The sequence below is a fragment of the Rattus norvegicus genome, chromosome 6 (genome assembly GCF_021556685.1).
Source record: "Rattus norvegicus strain SHRSP/BbbUtx chromosome 6, alternate assembly SHRSP_T2T, whole genome shotgun sequence".
Classification (NCBI taxonomy): domain Eukaryota; kingdom Metazoa; phylum Chordata; class Mammalia; order Rodentia; family Muridae; genus Rattus; species Rattus norvegicus.
The window spans coordinates 141344094-141371324 of record NC_141539.1 but is presented as its reverse complement, the minus strand read 5'-3'; the positions used below and the strand labels follow the sequence as shown (position 1 = coordinate 141371324).

General features: G+C 36.8%; 1 gene segment (V, D, J or C); it reads left to right on the top strand.

Moving 5' to 3' along the window:
- The first annotated feature begins 22563 nt into the window (after positions 1-22563).
- Positions 22564-26967, top strand: Ighl11 (immunoglobulin heavy chain like 11). The segment is given in 2 exon segments: positions 22564-22678; positions 26669-26967. Coding segments are annotated over 2 exon segments (414 nt in total).
- Positions 26968-27231: the final 264 nt, after the last annotated feature.

Sequence of the window (27231 nt, the reverse complement as noted above, 5' to 3'; positions counted from 1 at the left end):
GAATTCTGTTGGTGAGGCTTGTATCTACAGCTCCTTGTCTCTTCTTTTGGTTTTCTATATCCAGGGTTGTTTCCATGTGTTCTTTCTTGATTGCTTCTATTTCCATTTTTAATTCCTTCAACTGTTTGATTGTGTTTTCCTGGAATTCTTTCAGGGATTTTTGCGATTCCTCTCTGTAGGCTTTTACTTGTTTATTAATGTTTTCCTGTGCTTCCCTAAGTGTGTTCATGTCTTTCTTGAAGTCCTCCAGCATCATGATCAAATATGATTTTGTAACTAGATCTTGCTTTTCTGGTGTGTTTGGATATTCCATGTTTGTTTTGGTGGGAGAATTGGGCTCCGATGATGGCATGTAGTCTTGGTTTCTGTTGCTTGGGTTCCTGCGCTTGCCTCTCGCCATCAGATTATCTCTAGTGTTACTTTGTTCTGCTATTTCTGACAGTGGCTAGACTGTCCTATAAGCCTGTGTGACAGGAGTGCTGTAGACCTGTTTTCCTCTCTTTCAGTCAGTTATGGGGACAGAGTGTTCTGCTTTCTGGCGTGTAGTTTTTCCTCTCTACAGGTCTTCAGCTGTTCCTGTGGGCCTGTGTCTTGAGTTCACCAGGCAGCTTTCTTGCAGCAGAAAATTTGGTCTTACCTGTGGTCCCGAGGCTCAGGTTCGCTCATGGGGTGCTGCCCACGGGCTCTCTGCAGCGGCAGCAACCAGGAAGACCTGTGCTGCCCCTTCCGGGAACTTCAGTGCACCAGGGTTCCAGATGGTCTTTGGCTTTTTCCTCTGGCGTCCGAGATGTGTGTGCAGGGAGCAGTCACTTCTGGTTTCCCAGGCTTGTCTGCCTCTCTGAAGGTTTAGCTCTCCCTCCCACGGGATTTGGGTGCAGAGAACTGTTTATCCGGTCTGTTTCTTTCAGGTTCCGGCGGTGTCTCAGGCACAGGGGTCCTGCCGCTCCTGGGCCCTTCCCCACGGGAGCCCAGAGGCCTTATACAGTTTCCTCTTGGGCCAGGGATGTGGGCAGGGGTGAGCAGTGTTGGTGGTCTCTTCCGCTCTGCAGCCTCAGGAGTGCCCACCTGACCAGGCGGTTGGGTCTCTCTCTCACCGGGTCTGGGAGCAGAGAGCTGCTGCGGGCCGGGATCCGCGGGTGTGGGACTTCCGGTAAACACAGAACGTGCCAGGTCCTAGAGAAATTCTGCTTTCCTGTGTCCCAAGCTCACCAGGCAGCTTTCTTGCAGCAGAACATTTGGTCTTACCTGTGGTCCCGAGGCTCAGGTTCGCTCGTGGGGTGCTCCCCACGGGCTCTCTGCAGCGGCAGCAACCAGGAAGACCAGTTTTTTTTTTTTTAATCAGTATTCTTTCTGTTTGCAGTTGTGCATTGTGAGGTGCAGCTTGTTGAGTCTGGTGGAGGGCTGGTGCAGCCTAAAGGGTCATTGAAACTCTCATGTGCAGCCTCTGGATTTGACTTCAATACTTATGCCATGAGCTGGGTCCGCCAGGCTCCAGGAAAGGGTCTGGATTGGGTTGCTAGCATAAGCATTAAGACTCATAATTATGCAACACTTTATGCTGATTCAGTGAAAGAGAGATTCACCATCTCCAGAGATGATTCACAAAGCATGGTTTACTTGCAAATGAACAACTTGAAAACTGAGGACACAGCCTTGTATTACTGTACTGTAGCACAGTGAGAAGTCTTTATTGTGAGAATAGACAATAACCTCCAGTTTAGAGACTCATGGCCTGCAGGAGGCGCTCAGTACACACAGATCTCAGATCAGTAGCAATTTACATACACACATATTTGATATTTTATTTTTGTATATGCACACACTATCTGATGTCTTTTTGGTGGTGTTCATCTTTACAACTATAAACTTTAGGAACTTGATCATGTCTTGAGATATAAAGTTTAGAGTTCACTCTTTTGAGTGTCATATTTTAAAACATATATGTATATATCACCAAAACCTTTTCTTTGACAAAAGGGAGTACTGCCAGGAATTATGAGGGCACAGGAACCATGGAGCAGACTGGGATGGGTCTACATTTGCACCCAGTGCTGGGGATGTCCCATGGCACTCCAGGCCCAAAACTTATCCTTAGAGTCCTGATTTCCTAGGAGTGCTCTCACAAATATACCCACAGGTGGGAGCCCAATGTCACTCCACTGACTGTCCAAGGAGATAAACTTCAGGAGCTTACATAATACAAGAGCCACTGGATGGCGTGAGAGAGGAACAGTCCTTCTTGTATACAATTGGGTCAAGGGCTAACGCTGTCCCACATCTTTCTAGACGCAATATCAGCACAGAACAGCTGGTTTTCCAGGAGTCATCTCAATTCAAACACACAGGCTTACTGACCCAGAGAAGAAATAAGATCCAGTCAGAGATGGAAAAACCAAATAACATCAGAGATACCCAGAATATAAGCAACAGACACCAAGAATAAGTGCTGTCATCAGACTTCAGTTTTCCCACAACAGAAAGTACTAGATATCCCAACACACAGTAAAGGGAAACATGTAGATTTAAAAACACATCTCATGATGATGACAGAGGACTTTAAGGAGGACTTAAACAACTTCCTTAAAGAAATACAGGAGAACACTGGTAAACAGTTGTATTCCCTTAAAGAGGAAACACAACAATCGTTTAAAGAGTTACAGGAAAATTCAACCAAACAGCTGAAGGAATTAAACAGAAACACGATGGATCTAAAAATAAAGAAATCACAAAGAGTAAAAACCCAGTAGAGATAAACAAATGAAAAAAGTCAGGAGTCATTTATGTAAGCCAAGAGAAAACAAAAGATGAAGAGAGAATCTAAGCGGGAGAAGATATCATAAAATATTGACACAGTAGTCAAAGAAAATGCAAAAAGAAAAAAGTGAACTGAAAACATTCAGAAAATCCAGGACCCAATAAGAAGACCAAATCAAAGATAATAGGTATAGTGTAGAGCAACGAATTACAACTTAAAGGATCTCTAAATATTTTCAAAAAAATTATAGAAGAAAACTCCCCTAACCTAAAGAAAATAGATGCCAGTGATCATAAAATAAGCCTGCATAACTCCAAATACACTGAACATAAAATGAAACCCCTTCTGTCACGTAAAAAAAAAAAAAAAACACCAAATGCACAAAACAGTGAAAGAATATTAAAAGTTGTGCGGTAAAAGGGTTAAGTAATGTATAAAGGAAATCCAATTAGAATTATAGTAGATTTCTCAGCACAGATTCTAAAAACCAGAAGATTCTGGGTAAATATTATAGAGACCCTACACAGCAACCCTAAGTAAAGACAAATGCCAATCTAGGCTACTATCTCGCAAAACTCTCAGTTAAGATACAAGAAGAAAACAAGATATTCCATGACAAAGTAAATTTGCACAATATCTTTCCACAAATCCAGGCCTACAAACGATGATAGGTGAAACACTCCATCACAAAGTGGAAACTACACCCTGGAAAAAGTAAAAAAAAAATATATATATAGTATTTTTTTAACAAAACCAAAAAAGTAAGCCACACAAATATATTTCCACCTCTAACAACAAAAATATCATGGTAAAAACAATCCTTGGCCCCTAATATCTCTCAACATCACTGGAATCAATTCCCCAATATAAAGACATAGACTAACTGGCTACATATACAAACAGGACCCAGTGTTTTGCTCCGTGAAGGAAAGATACCTCAGTGAAAATGACAAGTACTATCTCAGAGTAAAAGGCTGGAAAATGTTTCTAAGAAATTAATGCAAATAAACAACCTCGATTAACCATTGTAATATTGAATAAAATAAATTTCTACCAAAATTTATCAAGAAATGTAAAGACACTAAATAATCAAAGGAAAACCTTTCAAAAATGAAATCTCAAATATGAACTCCTATGCTCCAAATGCATGAAAACACATATTCATAAAAAAGAAACTTTACTAAAATTCAAAGCACACATTGCTCCTCACACAATAACAAGAGACTTCAACACCCAACTCTCAGTAGTTGATAGATCATGGAAATAGATAATTAACAGAGACCCATTGAAACTAAAAAGTTATGAAACAAATGGATTTTTACAGATATCTACAGAACATTTCATCTTAAAACAAAGAAAAAGAGCTTCTTCTCAGCACCTCATGGTACCTTCTCCGAAACTGACCAAATATCCGGTCAGAAAACAGGACTCAATAGATAGAAGAAGATTGACTTAATACCCTGTATCCTATCAAATCAACACAGACTAAGGCTGGTCTTCAATAACAGCAAAAATGTGAGAAATTCCACATATACATTTGAGCTGAACAATGCACTGATCTGTGATAATTTAGTCAAGGATGTAATCTAGAAATAAATTAAAGACTTTTACAAGTTACTGAAATTAAGGAACAATATATCCAAACATATGGAACACAATGGAAGCAGTGTTAAGAAAAACACTCATTGCTCTCAGTGATGCCCTGTCTCAGTTTACACTGGACGGCAAATCATATATTTCTAAATATAGTTCGCAGGTACTAGTGAATTTCTGAAGAATGATCACTTCATTTTTTTCTAACAATTGTTCCCTCTGCATTGAATGTGTACTTAATACACTTTGATTAACAGGGAAACAACATTTGATTGCAACACTGATTGTAAATACACATTAAATAAAATCTATAATTGTCTATATCTGGATTTTATAAAGCCTTATGAGCAAATCAGATCAGGAACTTCTACCTCTGCTCTTTGCTGGTAAGGAGTCCTTAAATTTGGAACACTCTCAAGCTGTGCAGTCGAATGTTCTGAATGCTGTGTTATTTTGGTCCAACTTTACAGTAATAATTCCTAATTTTTGATTTGTATTGGCAGGGTGTTTAATATCTGCCTTTGTGTAAAGTTTGTTGGGTTAAATTTATACATTTAATTTTAGAACCACATAGTCCATATTTCCAGATTTGTACTCAACGACGTCTAAAAAAAGTTCAGGAAAAATGTCTACATTCACTGCATCTTGTATCATGGACTTAAAACATCTTTTTATGCCCTCCATGGTGAAAGCGTATGAGAAGCAGCAACTCTGTTCCTGGTTAGCGATGAAGTTCTGTCTCAGAAGAGTCCGTTGACTGCCATTCCAATATGCAGGAACCAGCATTCCTTGCATCTCTGGCCTTCTAACCTCTTCTTCTAAATCTTGCAATCTAGGCCCTTTATAATCCTTTAATAAGAATTTTGGTTTCTTTATTAATCCCTATTATGTGAATAAGTTTTATTTTCATCCCAAACGTGGGATGTGGGGATGCTTAAGTTTGACCACAGCCATTTTCAATTATGGTTTTGTGCTCTAAGAGGGCCACGTTTTTCGCTGACTTTAGATATGATAATTCTTGGGACTGTTTAGAGAAAAAATTTCAGAGCCATGGGAGGGGCAAGTTGCTCTCATTAACCCACTTTTCGTCCCTGCTGCTCCTAGTTGCTTTACTTGATTTTTGTCAAATAATATTGAACAATGAGAGTAGAAGAAGAAAATATCCCAAATATGAATATCGTACTTGCTGCAAGGAAACATACAATCTTTATCAACAGGGTAGGCAAAAGTCTAATAAATCTATTTCTCTTCCCTCATCTATCTTTCTTTTTCTCCTATTGATTGTTGATGTATTGGAAATGAACAGGTAAAATAAAAGTTGAAAAGTAGGTAAAGTTATAATATCTCATAAAGTAGCCCAAATATATGTCAGCGCTATCCATTCCAGGATTATTTGCCACTTGGTAACCTTTATTATTTCTTGTCTTAATGAAGATATTTGTTATTACATTTGAATGAGAGATGGATGATATGTCATGTGTTATTCTCTTACAAGATACCTAATTTAATCATAGATGAAATGCTATTGTAAGACATTAAACTTGCTGGAAATATAAGCCTTGCTTTAGTTCATGTATTCTTGCATATCATATCCTAAGCATTCAATGTTATAAACTGGCCTGCCCTGTTCTGTGTTTAGATTACTCCTTAACAGTGTTGTTTTAATGTTGTGGCACATTCATGTTCATGTTTTAGACACCTCTTCAAATCATTATCGTTTTTAAAGGTTTGAAAATAACATGACAACATTTTGTTCATAAAATTGAGTTGATTATTTTGGTGTACCTTTGTTTAATGAAATCAGAAGTTTACTCAAACTTCTTTGCCTATATTCAGTCATATTTATTTCAAAAATTCAAAGTGAACGTTGTCCAAAGACATGCAATTCATATACTTTCTAAGGTTTACAACATGCATGTGAACAAGAACAAAGAAACTGCTCTGTGTATTAATGTCTCTGAAACAGTGAAGAAAATGTTCAGGCAGGAGGAAATTCCTGCATCCTCTGCCAACAATGCCCTACTCCCAGTTGCTTAACATGTGTGAGACCTGGGCAGAAAATCCATTTTACTGAGCACAGAGTTTTTGTTATCTGATGTTGTTTAGAAAGCTCGAATTACCCAGGATGCAATCCACAGACCACAGGAAATCTCAACAAGAAGGATGACAAAAAGTGGATGCTCCCAATCTTGTCTTAAAATGGGAAAAAATATCCATAGGAGGGGATATAGAAGCAAACTTTAAGGAGCAACTCAAGGAACAGCCATTCAGAGCCTGCTCCACATGTGGCCTATATATATATAAAGCCACCAAAACTAGATAAGATGGATGAAGCTAAAAAAATGCATGCTGAAGTAACGGATATAGATATCCTGAGAGACACATCCAGAACATGGCAAATACGGAGGCCAATGCCAGCAGCAAAGCATTAAACTGAGAATAGTACACACTTGGGGGAATTAGAGTAAGTATTGAAAGAGTTGAAGTAGATTGCAAATCCATAAGGAAAACAATGCCAATTTACAAGAGCTTTCAGGGACTAAACCACTACCGAAAAACTATACATGGACTGAGACAGGGCTCCAACTGCATATGTAGCAGAGAATAGTCCTGTTGGGACACCCGTCGAAAGGGAAGCCCTTTGTCCTTCCAAAGTTTGACCCCCAGTGCAGGGGAATATGAGGGGAGCACTAAGGGGGATGTATGGGGAAATACCCGCATGGGGGAGGGGGAAGAGAGTGTATGGGGGTTATGAACAGAAAACCTGGAAGGAGAATAAAATTTGAAATGTATGTACAGAAATATATATAATAAAAATTAAAAATAAAGTGGTCAGAAACAGAGATCATATAAATTTGAAGCTACTCATGTAGAACAAATAGAAATTACAAATATAAGATACAGAAAATTGACAATTAGTAAAATTAATGAAATATCACTTTATTCTATGGAATTATGGAGTACCAACTGCAGATGGCACACACTCTTCCTTGCTGTATTTATATAATACTCATTACATTTGTCTTATACTAAATGCCTGGGTCTTGCTGTGTAGAACTACTTTCCATAGAAATCAGGAGTGAACTTTCCTGAGAGCTTCTCTCTTTCCTATCACAGACTGAATCCTCATAAGTTATAAAGCTGTAGTCTCCCATCAGAGTCTCACCGGGAATGGGAATGCAAATCTATGATGGCTTCATCCCACCCTTTGTTTGAAAGTCTAAGGTAAGTCTGGACTGTCAGTGGTATGCAATCATGGACAGACTTACTTCCACATTCCTTCTGCTGACTGTCCCTTCATTCGAATGCTTTGTAAGGAATGAACTTTTTTATCCTCATCCTAATTCAACCTCCTGTTCTGCCTTTTTTCCTTATACAGCTCTCTTGTCTTGGGTTACTCTGAAGGAATCTGGCTCTGGGATGTTGCATTCCTTCTTGAATTTGACCTACATTTTCTCTGAGTTATCACTGAGTACTGCCAGCATGGGTGTGACCTGATTCTGTAAGCCCTCAGAAAAGGGACTGGAGTGTATAATAAACATTTGGTGGGATGATGGTAAGTCATATAACCCATCAATGAAGAGCTGGATCACAATTTCCCAAAACAGCTTCAACAATCAGATATTCCTTCAAGATAACCAGAGTGGATTGTGTAGATACAACCACATAATACTGTGCTTGAAGAGCATATTGACACTGCCTTCCTTGGTTTTCAGCCATACAGTATTTCATGATGGTTCTCAGCACTGCACTTTCATTTTAAAGTTCAGAAGGTTAGGAGGTAACACACATTTCTTGCTGGCCTTTGGGGTTTCCTATTTACTTTTAGCTTTAGTGCTCTGGATTCCTGTTATATAAGTAAAGCTCCTCTTAAAAAATTGTTCATGAATGACGATTTTTTTTAAACTAAGGGTATCTGTTCTCTAACTAGTGTGTTCAGATAGCTGGATGTACTGTCTTTGGCCTAAACTTATCATAAGAGCAAATTCAAAATTATTGTAATGTTTGCCTTCAGTAAGCAATTGACTATGGAAATATTGACAGTTTTGAATAAGCATTTATAAATTGAGTCATTGAGTGAAGGGGCTGTATGGTAAGCCTATTACGTACACATGATAGTACAAGTAGGATGGGGATGAAAAAAGTAGCTTATGGAGAGGAACTCGGAAAAGGGAATAACATTTTAAATGTAAATACAAAATATCTAGTAAAAAATAAATTTAAAAATAGTATTAGTGATGTGTTTCAAAATTAAAATGCACAAATTCAATCCAATAAAACATTGTATAAAAGTTGATTTTAACCCCTGCTTATGACAAATTAAAAAACATTACTATATGGTTGAAGAAGGTAATTTTGCCACTCAGAATATTCACCACATTAGTAAGACATAAACACAGGCCAGCAAGAAGAAGCAGGGTTTGAATCTTTTGACATGCTAATGTCATTTATGTAGAAAAGAAAATGAATCCCGTACAAGAAATTTTCATAATTATCAGCATTAACCTCAATAAACTGATATTCTAAAATTACAACAGGGAACCACTGATTGTTATTATATATTGTATTATATTATATATTAATTTATTACATTAAACAGATTATTAAATATTTTGGAGGTAAATGTGAAAAGTAGCATGGATACAGTACCTGGGACTTCACGCCAGATTGAAGGACTTTCATTCCTTCAAGGCAAAAAATAAAAATGAGGATGTAATCTTGGGATAGATCTGGAGAATTTGAACAGATGAAGGTACCCTCACTATCTAGAATGCTGTAGGAGGAACATTGACTACACTCATGTGTATTTGGCAATTCTATTGTGGAGGAAAGAATGTCACCTCTTCTTCGACATTACAATGCTAAAAGTGCACAGGAACACTGTGCACTTATTTTCCACCAAATCACTAAGAACCATATATTAAGGCATAAATTGCTATCTTGACTAAGCATCCTTTGTTCTAGGAAAAGATATGCAGAGAAAAAAATGAATGATGAAACCATATAATAAAGACAAGTATGTTAAAAAAAAAAGTGAAGGCTGAAGGAGCTGCTCTTCCTTCTCTACCTTCCTTGCGATGAGGGATCCACATGGCAGGTGGCAACACCGTGTAACCAGGTCTCCCACTGTTCTGCAGCAGAGTTGCATGTGTTCAGCACTGGGCATGAACCATACAAGACTCTGCCCCCAAGTCGAATCATTTATTCCAGCTAATATCCTTCCTAATAGAGGAAAGAAAATGCAAATAGATTTAAAGATTCTGTTGCTGAAGGTGAAGAAAATGAATGGATGATGACACCATGCTTATATATTCAATTGGTTTTTTCCTTTCCCGAAAGTCCACACATCCACACATAGTAAATAAAAACATATCTGCAATATCAACTATTAAAGAATATTTACTATACTCTCTTTGAAGTCTTGTTAGAGTAGATTCATGTATCTTATTATCTGTGCAGTTATATGAGGTAAGGATAGGATATCTTAGAGTCCCTTAGGACTCTGTTACTCTCCATATATTTTTGTGTACCTACTTACTATACCACTTCTTTCCAGATGATGAGTTGGATGTGCACCACGCTCTGCTGGTCCTGTTCAACTTTAAGGCAGGATTGTTTCTGAGCAAACAGGAAACTGCCACTCAAATCCCAGTAGGTACTGTATGACAAGTTCCACAGACCAAGCACTTTGACTCCAAACAGAGGAGGTCTCCTGAAACTGGTTGTGGAACTCCCTAGCTAGAGAAATATATTGATCCGTACTTCTCAGGGCAGTCTGTCTGTTTTATCTTCTATTTCCTTCTCTATATTTATGAGATGTTCCTGATAGTTTGGACTGAGAACTTAAATTAGAAAATTGGATAAAGATGTCACCCCTTGAGATGACGTCACTGGCCTTGATCTTTTTTCCAAGAGATCCAGCACCTTTATAATAGAACTTTGATGAAATTCCTCTCAACAATAAATGAACTTGTATGACACATATGGGTTGTAGGGATTGTAATTGAGTTCAGTCCTGAGTATTTTGGTATAGAAACCGTGGTTGTTATGCAAGTTTTAAATTGAAATTTGAGCATTTTTAGTAAGACATAAGCTAACATTTTTAGTAAGATATAAGTTAGACAAAGATTACAGATAGAAGTTTATTAACTTCTTCAGAATCTAGAGATCATTAACGAAGTGTCCCTGAAGATCTTTTAACACACTCCTGGTGGTTTTCTATTAACTAAAAGTGATTTTTTGTACTTTATTTTGTTAAGCGATACTACTGGTATCTCTTTCATTTGTACTTGATTCTTTGAACCCACACTTTTAAAATTGTATTACCTGAATGATTTTATATTTCCTTGTGTCTGATGATTGTGATAATTGTTCTTTATTACTGCTTAAGTTAACACATCTTTAATGATTGTAATACCTGCTTTTCCTTCATAAAAACCCTATTTGAAAGCTGAAAAATAGCCTCAGATTCAAACTGACTCTGTTTTTGTTTCTGTTTGTCACTGGCCACACCTTATCTTTTAGGAACCATGTCCCAGGACACCCCACATCTGGGTGGTGTGGTCCATGACAGGTAACTTCCTATGTTTCTTGCAAAGAAAAAAAATTTGATTTGAGTGTTTGCTCAGCTTCAGGGTTAAACTTCTATACTAATAGAGTTTTCAGTGACAGTTCCATATATTATACATATTTTATTCTTTTACTTCAGGGCATGTAGGCTCTCCTTGAAGTTGTATGCCCAGAATTATGTTCCCCATCCCTAGAGACAGTATCCATTTTCACCCAACAGATCCACAAACCTCATGGAATTATATGCTGTTTGTTCAACTTCTGTTCTTGCATTTTTGTAAAACAGCACTAACTACATTAAAATTATAAACACAATGCCAAGGAGGAAGAAAAATAAATTAGAGCTTGTTCTTAATCAAAAATTTTGTGTTAAAATAAGGGCAAAGAATTACTCCTAAAAATTATCAAAACATTCTTCTTGTTTTCTCATTCATTTTTTTATTTATTAGTTTTGGTTTTTTTAAATTTCATAAATGTATATAATACAGTGTAGTTACACTCACCACATATCTTTTCGCTGTTTTTATCAGGCCTCCTCTTCTCCTTATAAGCCCCATTCTATGTTCATTGCAATATCAATTTGTTCCATTTTTGGACCCATTGGGTTTTACCAGGATTGTCTAAACATCCATGGAAGGAAGACTATCTACTGGGATCTGGTGTGATTACAGCTATGCATACAAGTAAAAATCATTGTTCATCCAGGAACTATCAGGATTCATTATTCACTGGTGATATAGTACACTAGTATAGTAGTAAAGTAATAGCCTCGAGTTTATTTCTAGTCATCTACTCCTTTCAGGTTGTTTTTTTTTTAATCTTTTTGTTTTTGATATTTCAGATATGCTCAAATGTAGATAATATGTGATCTCAATAAATTCTCTATGAAAGCATTCATATTAGAAACTTGATGGTTCGCACTCTTTTCATTGTGTTCCCTAAGTCTGGTATGTTCTTTACTAAATGTCATTGATTTCCCTGAAGTCTTTCACTCTTTCTTTATTTCACTACTGATCCATATATCATCAAGTAGATAATTGTTCAGTTTCTTTAAGTTTATTGGCTTTCTGTCATTTTCTCTTTTTATGTTCAGCACTAATTCAAAGTGATTGGTATACACATCTGATGTGATATAGATGGTTATTTAAATTCTCCCTTACCTGTTGATACCTGATTTGTGGTCATGTATATGGCTAATTTGGGAAAATGTTGAAAGAGATGATGGGAAAAACTTGTATTTTCTTGTGTATGTATGAAATTTTCTGTAGATCTCTGTTAGGTCCTGCCTTATTTCTGGATAAACTGTCATTTGGTGAGCATGAAGTTGATGAAGTATCTCACTATAATTTGTGGGGTTGGATGTGTGATTTAAGCTTTAGTAATGTTTCTTGATGAATGTGGGTGCCCTTGATTTTAGGAAATACATGTTAAAATGAAATGTTATATTATTCGATTTTTTTCTTTTGAGGAACTTCTGATGTCCATACCCCCACCTATTTTGATTAACTTTGGGTGAAGGTATATTTATTAGACATCAAAATGGTTACACCAGCATGCTTCTTGTATCCATTTGCTAGAAAAAAAAACTTTTTCTAGCACTTTACTCTGTTGTAATGTTTATTCTTTATACTGAGGTGTGATTTTTGTAAGAAGCATTTAGATGGTCTTTTTTTTGCATTTGTTTTGTGAGTCTGTGTTATTTTGTGTTTGCTATTGTTTCTTTATTTTTAATTGAGGACTTTAATTGATTCACATTGAGAGACATCAATGTCCAATGATTGATCATTACTGCTATTTTGAAGTTTCTGTTGTAAGTTTTTATTTGTGTGTGTGTGTGTGTGTGTGTGTGTGTGTGTGTGTGTGTGTGTGTGTGTTTTGGTGTGTGTGTTTGCTTCCTGTGTTTTCAATTTGGTAAAGTGTAATTATTTATTTTCTGTGTTTTTGAGGGCGGTTGACCTCCTTGGTTTTGAGTTTTCCTTTCATTTGTGTCTATAGGGCTGGATTTGTGGATAGATACAGCTTAAATTTAGTTTTTTCATGGAATACCTTGTTTTGTCACCTATGGTCATTGAAAATTTTCAGGATTCAACAGTCTAGGATGAGATCCTTACTCTTTAAGAGTCTGCCATACATTTTCCCAGGCCCTTCTGGTTTTTAGGTTTTTTGTTGACAAGTGGGAACAATTCTCATAGATCGGCCTCTATTATCCTACTTGGCATTTCTCCACTTACGCCCTCGATATTCTGTCTTCATTCTGTATATTTAGGATGTGATTATAATTAGGCAGAGGCAATTACTTTACTGATTCAGTTTCTTTCTTCTACTCTAAGTTTTTTGTACATTTATAAGTATCCCAATATTTGGGTTAAAGAAAGCTTCTTCTATTATATTGTTGAAAATAATTTCTGGACCACTGATCTAGGAATGTTCTCTTCCTTCTGTTTATATTATATTGGGATTATTAATTTTACCCTGCTTGTATTCTTTTGTTAATATTTGTATTTTTAGTTCCTGTCCTCTTAACTAGTTTTCCATTTCCAAAATTTCCCTTATTTGCGTTTTTACTAGGTCTACTTTAATTGTGGAGACATAAAATTTTCATCACCTGTTTGTTCCTTTGTGTGTGTGTGTGTGTGTGTGTGTGTGTGTGTGTGTGTGCATTTTCTTGAAAGACGTTAAGAGATTTTTTTGGTTTGCTCCATTTTTGTTAGTGTTTTTCTTGATTTCATTATGAGATATTTTCATTTCTTCATTAATAAATTATTAATGTTTCAGAACCTTCTTCAAAAACTTGGTTTTAAGGATATTTCCCTGTCCTTCAATGCATTGAAACATTGAGGTTACATTGTCGCAGAATAACTGGACTGTGATGATGTCATTTTACCCTGGCCACTGTGATTGTGCTTTTACACTGGAGTCTTCGGACTAGTGTCCCATGTTCATTATGTGAATTCATTTCCCTTCCAGTCACTTATGCAACTACAAGGATCATTACTAGAGTGCAACAATGTCAGATTTTCATAAGTATTGACTAACAATTTTTGTGAGAAGAAATCCATCTGGATGATGACATCTTTATTTGGAAATAAGCATAGAGCTTAAAAGAAGCCATGCAGCAGAAATAAAATATCTATATTCAAGTATTGGATGACTCTGCCCATTTTCCAGATTCTGGATTACAAATAAATATTCATACCAGATCAGTCTTGATGCATGTGGGGTAAACATCAATGGCAGATTTTCAATTTTCAGCCACTCAGGACCCTAAAAACAGTTGCCAAGAGTATACATCAAGGGTTATTACTGTATCCAAACAGAATTTACTTCTTTCATGTAGTCACATATAACCCAGTTACGTAAATAAAACCTGTAAGAGAAATGTAATCAAGAAAGTCACAGAAATGAATTCAGACCACCAGCTTTGTAGGTTCTGTTGTTTTAAATGAAATTGTTTCCTGCAAATGTGAAAAAAATAATTTCACATTCCATTATAAGCCATAATAAACCCAGTTTCTATAATGTTGGAATTAATTTAAATATTAAGTAAATAATCCCCAACTCTTCTTTCTAATGCAAGGCTAACTATTTCTAGGGTGCTAGAATTGAGAGAGGTTCCACAACCACCAAATCCTTAGGGAAATTGGAGAGAGTGTAAGTCCTACAAACAAGGTCCTTCAGACCAGATAAACGATTGTTATCCTTCCAATCCAACTCTACATAGAGTTAAACAGAACAATTTGCAAATTCAACTGCAATATTAAAAAAAACCCAGGATAGCTAAAACTATCCTCTACAATAAAAGGACTTCTGGGAGAATCACTATCCCTGAACTCAAGCTGTATTAAAGAGCAATAGTGATAAAACTGTATGGTATTTATGTAGAGACAGGCAGATAGATGAGTAGAATAGAATTGAAATCCCAGAAATGAATCCACACATCCATAGTCACTTGATTTTTGACAAAGGAACCAAAACCATCCAATGGAAAAAAGAAGATAGCATTTTCAGCAAATGGTGCCGTTTCAACTGGAATGCAGATCAATCCATTCTTACCACCCAGTACAAGGTTAAGTTCAAGTGGATCAAGGACCTCCACATCAAACCAGATACACTCAACCTAATAGAAGAAAAAGTGGGGAAGCATCTCTAACCAATGGGCACTAGAGAAATTTCCTTAACAAAACACCAATGGCTTATGCTCTAAGGTCAAGAATTGACAAATGGGATTTCATAAAACTACAAAACTTCTGTAAGGCACAGGACACTATTGTTAGGACAAAACAGCAACCAAAAGATTGGGAATATATCTTTACCAATCCTAGAACTGATACAAAGAACTCACAAAGTTAGACTGCAGGGAGGCAAATAATCCTATTAAAAATGGGGTTCAGAGCTAAACAAAAAATTCACAGCTGATGAATGCCGAATGGCTGAGAAGCACCTGAAGAAATGTTCAACATCTTTAGTCATAAGGTAAATGCAAATCAAAACAATCCTGAGATTCCACCTCACAGCAGGAAGAATGCCTAAAATCAAAAACTATATTGACAGCAGATACTTGAGTGAATGTGGAGAAAGAGGATCAGTCCTCCATTTTTGGTGGGATTGCACACTGGTGCAAGCATTCTGGAAATCAGTCTGGCAGTTCCTCAGAAAATTAGACATTGTACTACCTGAGGACCAAGCTATACCACTCTTGGGCTTATACCCAAAACATGCCCCAACATATAACAAAGACACGTGCCCACTATGTTCATAGCAGCCTTATTTATAATAGCCACAAGCTGGAAAGTAGCCAGATGTTCTTCAACAGAGGAATGGATACAGAAAATCTGGTACATCTACAGAATGGAATACTACTCAGCTATCAAAAAAAGGATTTTATGAAATTCATAGGCAAATGGATGGAACTGAAAAATATCATTCTTATTGAGGCAATCCATTCACAGAAAACAACATATGGTATACACTCATTGATTAGTGGCTATTAGCTCAAATTCTATTCTTACCCTCGAAGCACAGAACACATGAAACTCAAGTAGAATGACCAAAATGGGAATGCTTCACTCCTTCTTTAAAAGGGGAACAAGGATACCCTTGGGAGGGAATAAGAAGGCAAAGCTTAGAACAGATGCTTAAGGAACACCCATTTAGAGCATGTCCCATATGTGTTCCATACATATATAGCCACCCAACTAGTTAAGATAGATGAAGCAAAGAAGTTCAGGTTGAGAGGAACTGGATCTAGATCTCTCCTGAGAGACACAGTTAGAATATGGCAAATACATAGGCAAATATCAGCAGCAATCCACTGAACTTAGAATGGGACCCCTGTTGAAGGAATCTTAGAAAGGACTGAAAGGGCTTGAAGGGGCTTGAGACCCTATATGAACAACAATGCTAACCAACCAGAGCTTCCAGGGACAATTCCACTACCCAAAGATTATACATGGACTGACCCTGGGCTCCAATTACATAGGTAGCAATGCGTAACCTAGTAAGTGCATCAGTGGAAGGGGCAACCCTTGGTTCTGCCAAGACTGAACCTCCAGTGAACAGGATTGTTGAGGGGAGGGCAGTAATGGGGGGAATATGGGGAGGGGAACACACATATAGAAGGGAGGGGAAGGAGTTAGGGTGAGGATGGCCTGTAAACCGGGATAGGTAATAACATTTGAAATGTGAATAAGAAATACCCAATTTAAGAAAAATGGAGATAAAAAAATAAAACAAAAGATTGAAGAGATTATCCCAGGAGGAGAAGATACAATAAAATATATTGACTCAATAATCAAAGAAAATGCAAAAAGCAAAAAGCTCCTTACCCAATATATCGAGGAAATCCAGGACCAAATTAGAAGACCAAATGAAAGGCAGTAGGTATAGAAGAGGAAATAATTCCAACTTTAAGGGCAAGTAAATATCTTCAACAACATTATGGGAGAAAACTTCCCTATACTAAAGAAAGAGATGCAAGTGAACATAAAAGAAATGTAAAGAATCTCAAATACACAGGAAATAAAATGAAACTCATTCCATTACATAAAAATAAAAACCCTAATGCACAAAACAATGAATGAATATTAAAAGACGTGAGGGGAAAAGGAACAAGCAACATATAAAGGAAAATCAATCAGAATTACAATAGACTTCTCAACACAGAGTCTAAAAGCCAGAAGATCATGGTCAAATGTCATACAGAACCTAGACAGAGACCCTAAAAGTATGCAAATACTATAACTTGCAAAACTCTCAGTTAAGATACATGAAGAAAACAAGATGTCCCATGATAAAAGAATTGCACAATATTTTTGCACAATCCCAGCCATACTAAGGATTATGGATGATAAATTCCAACACAAGGTTGGAAACTAGACTTTGGAAAAAGTAAGAAAATTATCTTCTTTAAACAAACCCAAAAGAAGATTGCCACACAATTATAATTCCACCTCTAACAACAAAAATAATAGGAAACAACAATCATTTACCCCTAATATCTCTCAACATCAGTAGCATTCAATTTCCCAATAATAAGACATAGACTAAGTGGCTAGATACATATAGAAGAAGACACTGTGCTTTGCTGCAGGATGGAAACATACCTCAGTGACAAAGACAGGTACTACCTCTGAATAAAAGGTTGGAAAATTTTCCAAGAAATGATGCAAAGGAACAAACTCCTGTGGCCATTCTAATCTTAATGAAATAAAATTTTACCAAAAGTTATTTAAAAAGTTAAGGACACCAAATAATCAACATAGGAAAAACCTACCAAAATGAGCTCTCAAATATGAACATCTATGCTCCAAATGCAAGGACACACATATTAATAAACAGAAACTCTACTAAAATTCAAAGCACACATTGCTTCTCACACAATAATAATGTGAGACTTCAACACCCAACTCTCAGTAATGAGCAGATCATGGAAATTTTAAAATAACAGAGACACAGTGAAGTTAACAATTTATGAACCAAATGGATTTAACAGATATCTATAGAACATTTCAGCCTAAAACAAAAGAATATAGCTTCTGCTCAGCACCTCATGGTTCCTTCTACAAAACGGAAAAATAACTGATCACAAAATTGACATATTTCCCTGTGTCCTATCAGATCACCATGGAATAAGGCTGTCTTCAATTACAGCAAAATGACAGAAATTCCTTATATACTTGTGAACTAAACAATGCTCTACTTAGAGATAATTTGGTCAAGTTAGAAATAAAGAATGGAATTAAAGTCTTTTTAGCATTTAATGAAAATTAATCACAACATACCTAAACTTATGGGACACAAGGAAAGCAGTGTTAAGAAAAACACTCACACGGCTTAGTGATTCCAAAGAGAAACTGAGAGAGGATAGAGTAGCAGCTTGACAGCACAACTGAAAGCTCTAGAAAAAAAGAAACAAATATACCCAAGAGGAGTATACATCAGGAAATAGTCAAACTCAGAGTTGAAATGTAAAATATAGAAACATATAGAATTGTAAAAAGAATCATGAAACCAGGAACTGGTACTTTGAGAAAACCAAGGCGATAGATAATACTTTAGCCAGACTATCCAGAGAACCGAGGAAAGGTAGCCAAATTTACATAATCAGAAATAAAAAGGGAGAATAACCACAGAAACTGATGTAATTCAAAAAATATTCAGACCCTCCTACATAAGCCTATACTCAATGAGACTTGAAATTCTGAATGACGTGGACAATTTTCTAGACAAATACCAGGTACCAAAGTTAAATCAGGATGAAAGAAATCATCTGAAGAGTTGCATGTGCCCAAAGTAATAGAAGGTAGTCATTAAAAGCCTCCCAACAAAAAAAGCCCAGGAGCAGATGGGTTTAGTGCAAAATTGTGAGCCCTTTTAAGAAGACATGTTACCGACAACCTTTACACTATTCCAAAAAATGGAAACAGAAACAACAATATTCCATTCCTTTCTATGAAGACACAATTACGGTTATATCTAGAAAACACAAGTTGTAACATAGGAAGATAATTTCAGACCTATTTCCTTACAAATATCAATTAAAATTTGATAATAAAATTCTCACAAACAGAATTCAATAACACATGAGAACAATCATCAATCATGATCAAGTAGGCTTCATTCCAGAGATGCAGGGATGGTTTAATATGTGGAAACCAATCAACATAATCCATTATATTACCAAGCTCAACTAAAAAAAGGCTACATGATCAGAAAATTGGACATAGTACTACCCAAAGACTCAGCTATACCACTCATGGTCATATACCTAAATGATGCTCGATCATATAACAAGAACACATGCTCCTCTCATTTCACAGCAGCCTTATTTTAATAGCTAGAAGCTGGAAAGAGCAGAGTTTTTTTTTCCACAGAGAAATGGAAAAGGAATATATGGTACATTTATACAATGGACTACTACTCAGCTATTAAAACAACATTAAATTCAGCAAATCAACATAACTAGAAAATATCATTCTGAGTGAGCTAAAACAGTCACAAAATAAGACACATGGTATGCACTCACTGATGAGTGGCTATTTCCTCATAATCTCAGAATACCCAAATCACAATCTATGGACCACATGAAGCTCAAGAAGAAGGAAAAGCAAAATGTGAATTCTTCAGTCCTTCTTAGAACGGCAAAGAGAATACTCGAGGGATGAAATACAGCAACATAAAATGGTAGAGCAGGGACTGATGGAAAGGCCACCTAGAAACTGTTGACCTTGGGATCCATCCCATATCCAGTCACCATACCCTGACAGTATTGTGGATGCCAAGAAGTGCATGCTTACAGATACCTGATATTCCTGTCTCCCGAGTGACTTACAAGCAACATTGTTTTGAGAATGGGGTCCCCAACTGAGAAAAAGGACTGAAAGACTTTAAGGGTTTTGCAACCATATAGGAAGAGAAGCAGTATCAATCGACCTGACTCCCCTGATCTCCCAAGAACTGAAGAACCAACCAAAGAGTACACATGGAGTGACCCATGTCTCCAACCATATATCTAGGAGAGGATGTCCTTTTAGGGCATTAGTGGGAGGAGAGGCTCTTGGTCCTTTGAAGACTTTATGCCTCAGTGTAGTGGAATGCCAGGGCAGGGTGTTAGGGTAGAATAATTCTGTGGCTGTGGAGCACCCTCAGAGAAGCAGGGGAGTGTGATAGGATCATGAGTTTCCAGGGGGAATCTGAGAAAGAGGATAACATTTGAAATTTCCCTAAACCCTGAGATGGTGATGGCTATTAGTCTCTGAGACAGAGAGCCAATCTGACATTCAAGCCTACACCAATCACTGACTTTTTTTATTTCATTCTATATGCTTTTAATTTGTGTTTTTTGCATTCCATATAGAAACATATCAAAGCAATAAAAGTGTTGTCCATATTACAAAAATGTAGTTAAAGAAAAAATTCAACAAAAGAAAAGAAATAAAATGAAATCATGAATATTTTAGGTAAATGAATAAAACCAGAAAAAGAACATCATGCGAAGTGAGGTAACTCAGACCCAGAACAAACAAACAGCGCAAGTATATATGTAAAAAGTAAATGACATAGACCTGTGGTGTGTCATGAATGGCTCCCTGGGAAGTAGAAATATGTATGGGAGAGAGTAAGACCATCTGAAAACCATGGCTGCAGACAGGAAGAAAAAAATTAAAAAGAACACACAGTACAGGTAACATGGTTTGCTGATTTATATACATGGAAACGGACCTGAAACTGGCTGAGACCTAAAATATCTCTCTCCACAACTTCTTATTTACATAGCCTATGGATCTTGTTGGCCACAGCATCCTCAAGATTCATCACTTCATTCTTTCATATAACATTAATGAAGATTTATATTACAATTTGCTTGTATGATCAAACTAATTCTAAATAAGTCTCTTGTCCACTGAAACAAGCATCAAATGTTCATCCTTAACTGATGTGTTCAGCTTACCCAGTTCATGCAAATAACTTCAGAGAACTAAACATTGGCTGTAATGTTTACATATCAGAGAATGAAACCCCAAGAATGCAAACGGGACAGGATTTCTCACTGGAGAAGCTATGATGATCTGTTGCTCCAGCTCCCTGAATGATTCTGTCTGTAGCAATGCTGTTTCCAGTGACTTGTTTTGAGAACAGTTTCAGAAAGGGATGCTAAATTTTGATGATCTTGGATCACCAGCCTTTCAGAGTCTTCCTGTCATGACTTCAGTTAAGCCATGCAATTTCTTAACACCTTATGACTGGAGAACAAATAATGAATGCCAACGAGTTTTATTTTGACTTACATTTTTTTTTTCAATTTCCTTTTGGACCTGACAGAAACTTTTCACAGCAATTCAGCAGGAAGCAATTTTAACAGAACTGTGGTTCTAATCACTTACATTGAGGTGGGTGGTTTTGGTTATTTTATAAATTATAGATGTGATGTTATTTTAAGGGACAATTCAAAATAATTCTGATTTTGTCCAGGGAAGACAAAAATAGGGAGCTTTAAAGAGCACAGAAGACTACCTGTCCTTCAGACTTCATGCTGTTATGACTACCTGTCCTTCAGACTTAATGCTGTTATGACTCAGTCCTCTGCTTGTTGTATTCACAATCTTTATATCCTTTCTGATCTAAGAATTTTATGGAAATTCTAAGACCTCTTTCCCACCCAAGCTGAGCAGTATCACTGCCACTTAAAATAGAGTGCTTGTTTGCTTGCACACATTGCTCCTCGGGCAAATTAATGATTCTATCACCACCAAACTAGGAAGAACTTAGAATTGTAGATTGTTACCAATGACTAACATTCTTAGAAAGCAGTTGGTAAAAAAATGTTTTTGAAGCTATGTTAAGAAATAGTTTTGCTAGTGGCTTTGATGTAGAATACATTATAACAAAATTGAAGTTAGGAACATGTCCTTAAGTGTTTTTGAGATCAGGGAACTAGAGAAATGTAATTCTAACTAGCAATCTTTCATGTGATTCTTGCAGAGGCAAGAAGGGTGATGATTGATTTCTTATATTTAATATTGTCTTTAGCTTCCTAATATGATTTAATAAAAGTTACTGATGAGTAGATATGCATCCTGAGGATATAAAATGGAAAACACTGACTTTTTATACAAAAGTTTAAGTTTTGTTATTTTTTAAGACTTTTACAAGATTACTAAGAAAAACTGGCTGGCAAATTACCTAGTTTTCTCACAGTTTGTTAATTATAAAAATGTTGCATAGTTATGCATGCATATAGATTACTGGGAATATTTTTCTACCTTACTACATAAGGTTTTTTTTTCATGTTTTAGGTATTAGGGAACATACTGTGCTGCCCAGGTGTGGCAAAGGGAGAATATTCCCACATGTTGCAGCTGGTGATGGTGAGTACCAGCTCTGCTGATCTCATAACCACAGGGTCTCTGCCTACCCTTGCTGTCAGAGAGGTGTGATGTGGAGGGAAGGTCTCTTCCTTATCCACACCAAATCAAAGCAGACAGGTGGCAGAGCGCCCTTTCTAATGCTCATATGCTAGTTGCCTGCACATTGGCAACCTCCACAATGTGTGGTGCTTCCTCTTCTGAGTCATGTAGATGCCCAGGGGTGTGGTCTTCTATCCTGTTCTACTACCACCAGGACCAGCTCTCCCACAATGCCCAGCAATGGATAGGGTTAATCTTGCAGAGCCCTCAAGCATCAAGTCCCTGGTAGCAAAGTATACCAGGAACTTCTACCTCTGCTCTTTACTAGTAAAGGAGATCTGCAATTTGGAACACTGTAAAACAGTTCAATATTTCTGAAATTCTGTGTTATTTTGGTCCAAATTTACAGTAATATTTTCTATGTTTTGGCCTGTATTGGCAGGGTTCTTAATATCTAGCTTTGTGTAAAGTTTTGTTGGATTAAACTTATATGTGTAATTTTAGAACCACATAGTACACATTTCCAGATTTGTACTCAGGGACTTCTGAAAAAGGTTCAGGAAAAATGTCTTCACTCATGGCATCTAGTACCACAGCTTAAAACATCTTCCTTTTATGTCCTCCATGGACAAAGCATCTGAAAACCAACATCTCTGTTCCTGGTTAGAGAGTTCCTGTCTCAGAAGAGTCTGAGGACTGCATTTCCAATATGCAGGAACCAGTATTCCTTGCATCTTTGGCATTCTGGCCTCTTTGTCTAAATCTGGCAATTCAGGCTCTTTAATAAAAATTTTGGTTTTTACTGAAGTGAGAAAAGGACCCCCTTTTCCCTTAGAGGAAAGTTTGAAAGAGCTGAAGGAACTTGCAACCGCATAAGAACAACAATGCCAACCAATCAGAGCTTCCAGGGAATAAACCACTACCAAAAGAATGTACATGGTCTAACCCAGGCCTACAACTGCATATGTAGCATAGGATAGCCTTATTGGAGCAAAACTGGGAGAAGTCCTTGGTCCTGCCAAGGTTGGACCCCCAGCGCAGGGGAATGTCAGGAAGGGCAGTAAGGGGGCATCCTTGTGGGGGAAAACCCTGTGGGGGAGGGAGAGGGGATGGGAACTTATGGACAGGAAACTGGGAAAGGAAATAACATTTGAAATGGAAGTGAAGAAATATAACTAATAAAAATTAAAAAAAAAGAATTTTGGTTTCTTAATTGTTCCCTGTTATTTGAATATGCTTTTTCTTAATAACAAATGTGGAATATTGTGCTGCATAAGTTTGTCCACAGCCATTTTCAATGATTATTTTGTGCTCTAATAGGAGCACGTTGTTTGTTTTTTTGTTTGTTTGTTTGTTTTATTTTTTTTTCTTTTTCTTTTTTTTTCGGAGCTGGGGACCGAACCCAGGGCCTTGCGTTTGCTAGGCAAGCACTCTACCACTGAGCTAAATCCCCAACCTTGTTTTATTTTTTATTCCAGCTATAGATATTATAATTATTAAGACGCTGGGAAGAGAATAAATTTCAGAGTCCTGAGGTGGTTACTGGTTCCTTTACTTGATGTTTGTCAAATAATATTGAGCCATGAGACTAGAAGATGTAAATATCCAAAATAAGAATATTGGACTTGCTACAAGGAACCTTACAATCTTTATCGACAGGAAAATTAGTAGCCAAAGGATATCTATTTCTCCTTTCTTATCTAACCATTCTGTGTTTAGATTACTCCTTTACAATTTTGCTATAGTGTTGTTGTACATGCATGTTAATATTTTAGAAACATCTTGATAGCATTATCTTTTAAAAGTTTGAAAATAATATGAAGGTGTTTTGATCATAAAATTCAGTTGAATTTTTTGGTGTTAATTTGTTTAATGAAATCAGCAGTATAATAAAACTTCTTTCCCTATATTCAAACATGCTTATCTCAAAAACTCACAGTGAAAGCTTTCCAAAGATAGGTAATTCATATACTTTCTAAGTTCTACAACACAAATGTAAACAATAACAAAGATTAATGCTCTGTACATTAATATCTATTTAGCAATGAAGAAAATTGCCAGGAAGTGGAGACTTCTGGCATCCTCTGCCCACAATGCCCTCCTCCCCAATGCTCAACATCTGCGAGAACGGGGCAGAAAACACATTTTACACTGTCCAGAATATTGTTTTCTGATGTTGTCTATAAATTCATCAGAAATAGAGAGCAGTATAAAGTCGAAGTTACTGATGTAGAACAAATAGTAATTTCAAATATTAGGGGGCTGATGGACAGCAAACCGAGAAAGGGAGTACCATTTGAAATGTAAATAATAAATACACAATTTAATAAAAATTGAAGGAAAAAATTTAAAATATATGAGACAGAAAATTGATAGATTAGTAAAATTCATGAAATATCACTTTCTTCCATCTTCCTTGATATATTTATATATTACTCGTAAGATTTGATGTATACTAATTACTAGGTCAGGCATTGTAGAGTCTCTTTCCATAGGAATCCAAAGTGAACTTTCCTGAGAGCTCCTGTCTTTTCTATCTCAGACTTACTCCTCATTAAATATAAAACTTAACACTTCCATCAGAATCAACACATGACAAGGAAATGTAATTCTCTCATGACTTCATCCAAAGCTGTGTTTGAAAGTCATTGCTGGACCTGGACCGTCATTGGTGTGCAGTCGTGGACAGACTTATTCTACTTTCTACCTGCTGATTGTCCCTCCTTTTTGAGTGTTTCTTAAGGGATGAACTTTTCTATTCTCATCCTATTTCAACCTTACCATCTGCATTTTATTCCTTACACAGATGTCTTATCTTTGGTTACCTTGAAGGAATCTGACTTTGGAATGTGGCAGTCCTTAGAGAATCGGACTTATATTTTCTCTGAGTTATCACTGAGTACATCTAGCATGGTGTGACCTGATTCTTTAAGCTCCCAGAAAAGGTTATGGAGTATCTTATATACATTTGTAGTTATGGTGATAAGAACTGCAACCCATCCATGAAGTACTGGCTCAAAATTTCCCAAAACAGCTTCAACAACCAAACATTTCTTTAAGTTCACCTGAGTGGATATTGTGGATCCTGCCACACACTGCTGTCCTTGAAGAGCATAATGACACACCTTTGGTTTTCAGCTATGCTGTATTTCAGCAAGGTTCTCAGCACTGTGCTTTCCTTTTCCAATTCATAAGATTGGGAGGTAGCACACATTTCCTGTTGGTCTTTGGGGTTTCCTCTTTACCATTAGCTTCAGAGCTTTCAGAGTTCTGCCTTCATGTTATATAACAGAAGCCCCTTTTTAAATTTGATCATGGGGGCTGGAGAGATGGCTCAGCAATTAAGAGCACCCGACTGCTCTTCCAGAGGTCATGAGTTCAATTCCCAGCAACCACATGGTGGCTCACAACCATCTGTAAAGAGATCTGATGCCCTCTTCTGGTGTATCTGAAGACAGCTACAGTGTACTCACATATAATAAATAAAATAAATATTTTCAAAAAAAATAAATTTGATCATGAATGACACTCTTTTCTTTTAAAAATTAAGGGTTTCTCTTCTCTAACCAGGGCGTTCAGAGAGATGGATATGCTATCTTTGGCCTAAAATTATCATAAGAGCAGATTCCAAATTATTATAATGCTCACCTTCAATAAACAATTAACTATGGCTAGCCTGACAATTTTGAATAAGCATTCATAAATTGAGTCATTAGTGAAGGGGTTGTATGGTATGTACACATTATAGAAGAAATCAAGCTGGCCTTTCAGAGGACTCATGGTCAGTTCCCAACTTCCACATCAAATCTGGCAAATCTCGGCCACTCTAAGGCCACTCTAAGAAACAAGAAACTATCGCACATATAGGCAAAATAAAAATGCACATAAAATTTCAAAAAAATTAATGTTTAAAAAGGACAAATAATAATTAAGGCTATAGAAATATTACTCCAAACACGTAATGAATATTTTAATGAAATCATTGTTATGTTACAACGTTTTATCTCAGACATTTGCACAGTTTTTTTTGTTTTTCCTAAGCTCAAAGAGCAGAGCAAAGATATAACAGAATGATATACAAATAATTCCCTCACCTGCTCTTTAAAATCTGCCCAGTCCTGACTCTGAAGTCCAGCCAGAAAACTCAAGCCCTGTCTTCTTATTCAGTTTCAGCACTATCAACAGAACATTAGGCATAATATTGGTGCTGAAGTTGTTTTTTTGTGATCACTTTTTTAAAGGTAATTATGGATAACAAACAATAGTGCATGCATGAATTGTCACTTGTGAGAGTAACAGTGGGCATGTGTGACAATTTTTTGATCAGGATTCTTTTTGTTTACAGGTGTGCATTTTGAGGTGCGGCTTGTTGGGTCTGGTGGAGTATTGGTGCAGCCTAAAGGGTCATTGAAACTCTCATGGGTAGTCTCTGGATTCACTTTTAATACCTATGCCATGCACTGGGTCCACCAGGCTCCAGAAAAGGGTCTGGAAGGAGTTGCAAGCATAAGCACTAAAAGTTATGATTATGCAACATATTATGCTGATTTCGTGAAAGACAGATTCACCATCTCCAGAGATGATTCACAAAGTATGGTCTACCTGCAGATGAACAACTTGAAAACTGATGACACAGCCATGTAATACTGTACACAGTGAGAAGTCTTTATTGTGAACATAGACATGAAACTTCAGTTCAAATATCCATGACATGCAGGAGGCACTCAATACACACTGATCACAGGACAGTACCAATTTACCTGCACACATAATTGGTAACTTACTGTTGTATCTGGACTCTCTATCTGATGACTTTTGGGGGGATTCATTGCTACATCTATAGACTCTAGGAATTAATCACGTCTCAAGAAATAAAGTTTAAAGATCACTGTTTTGAGTGACAAATTT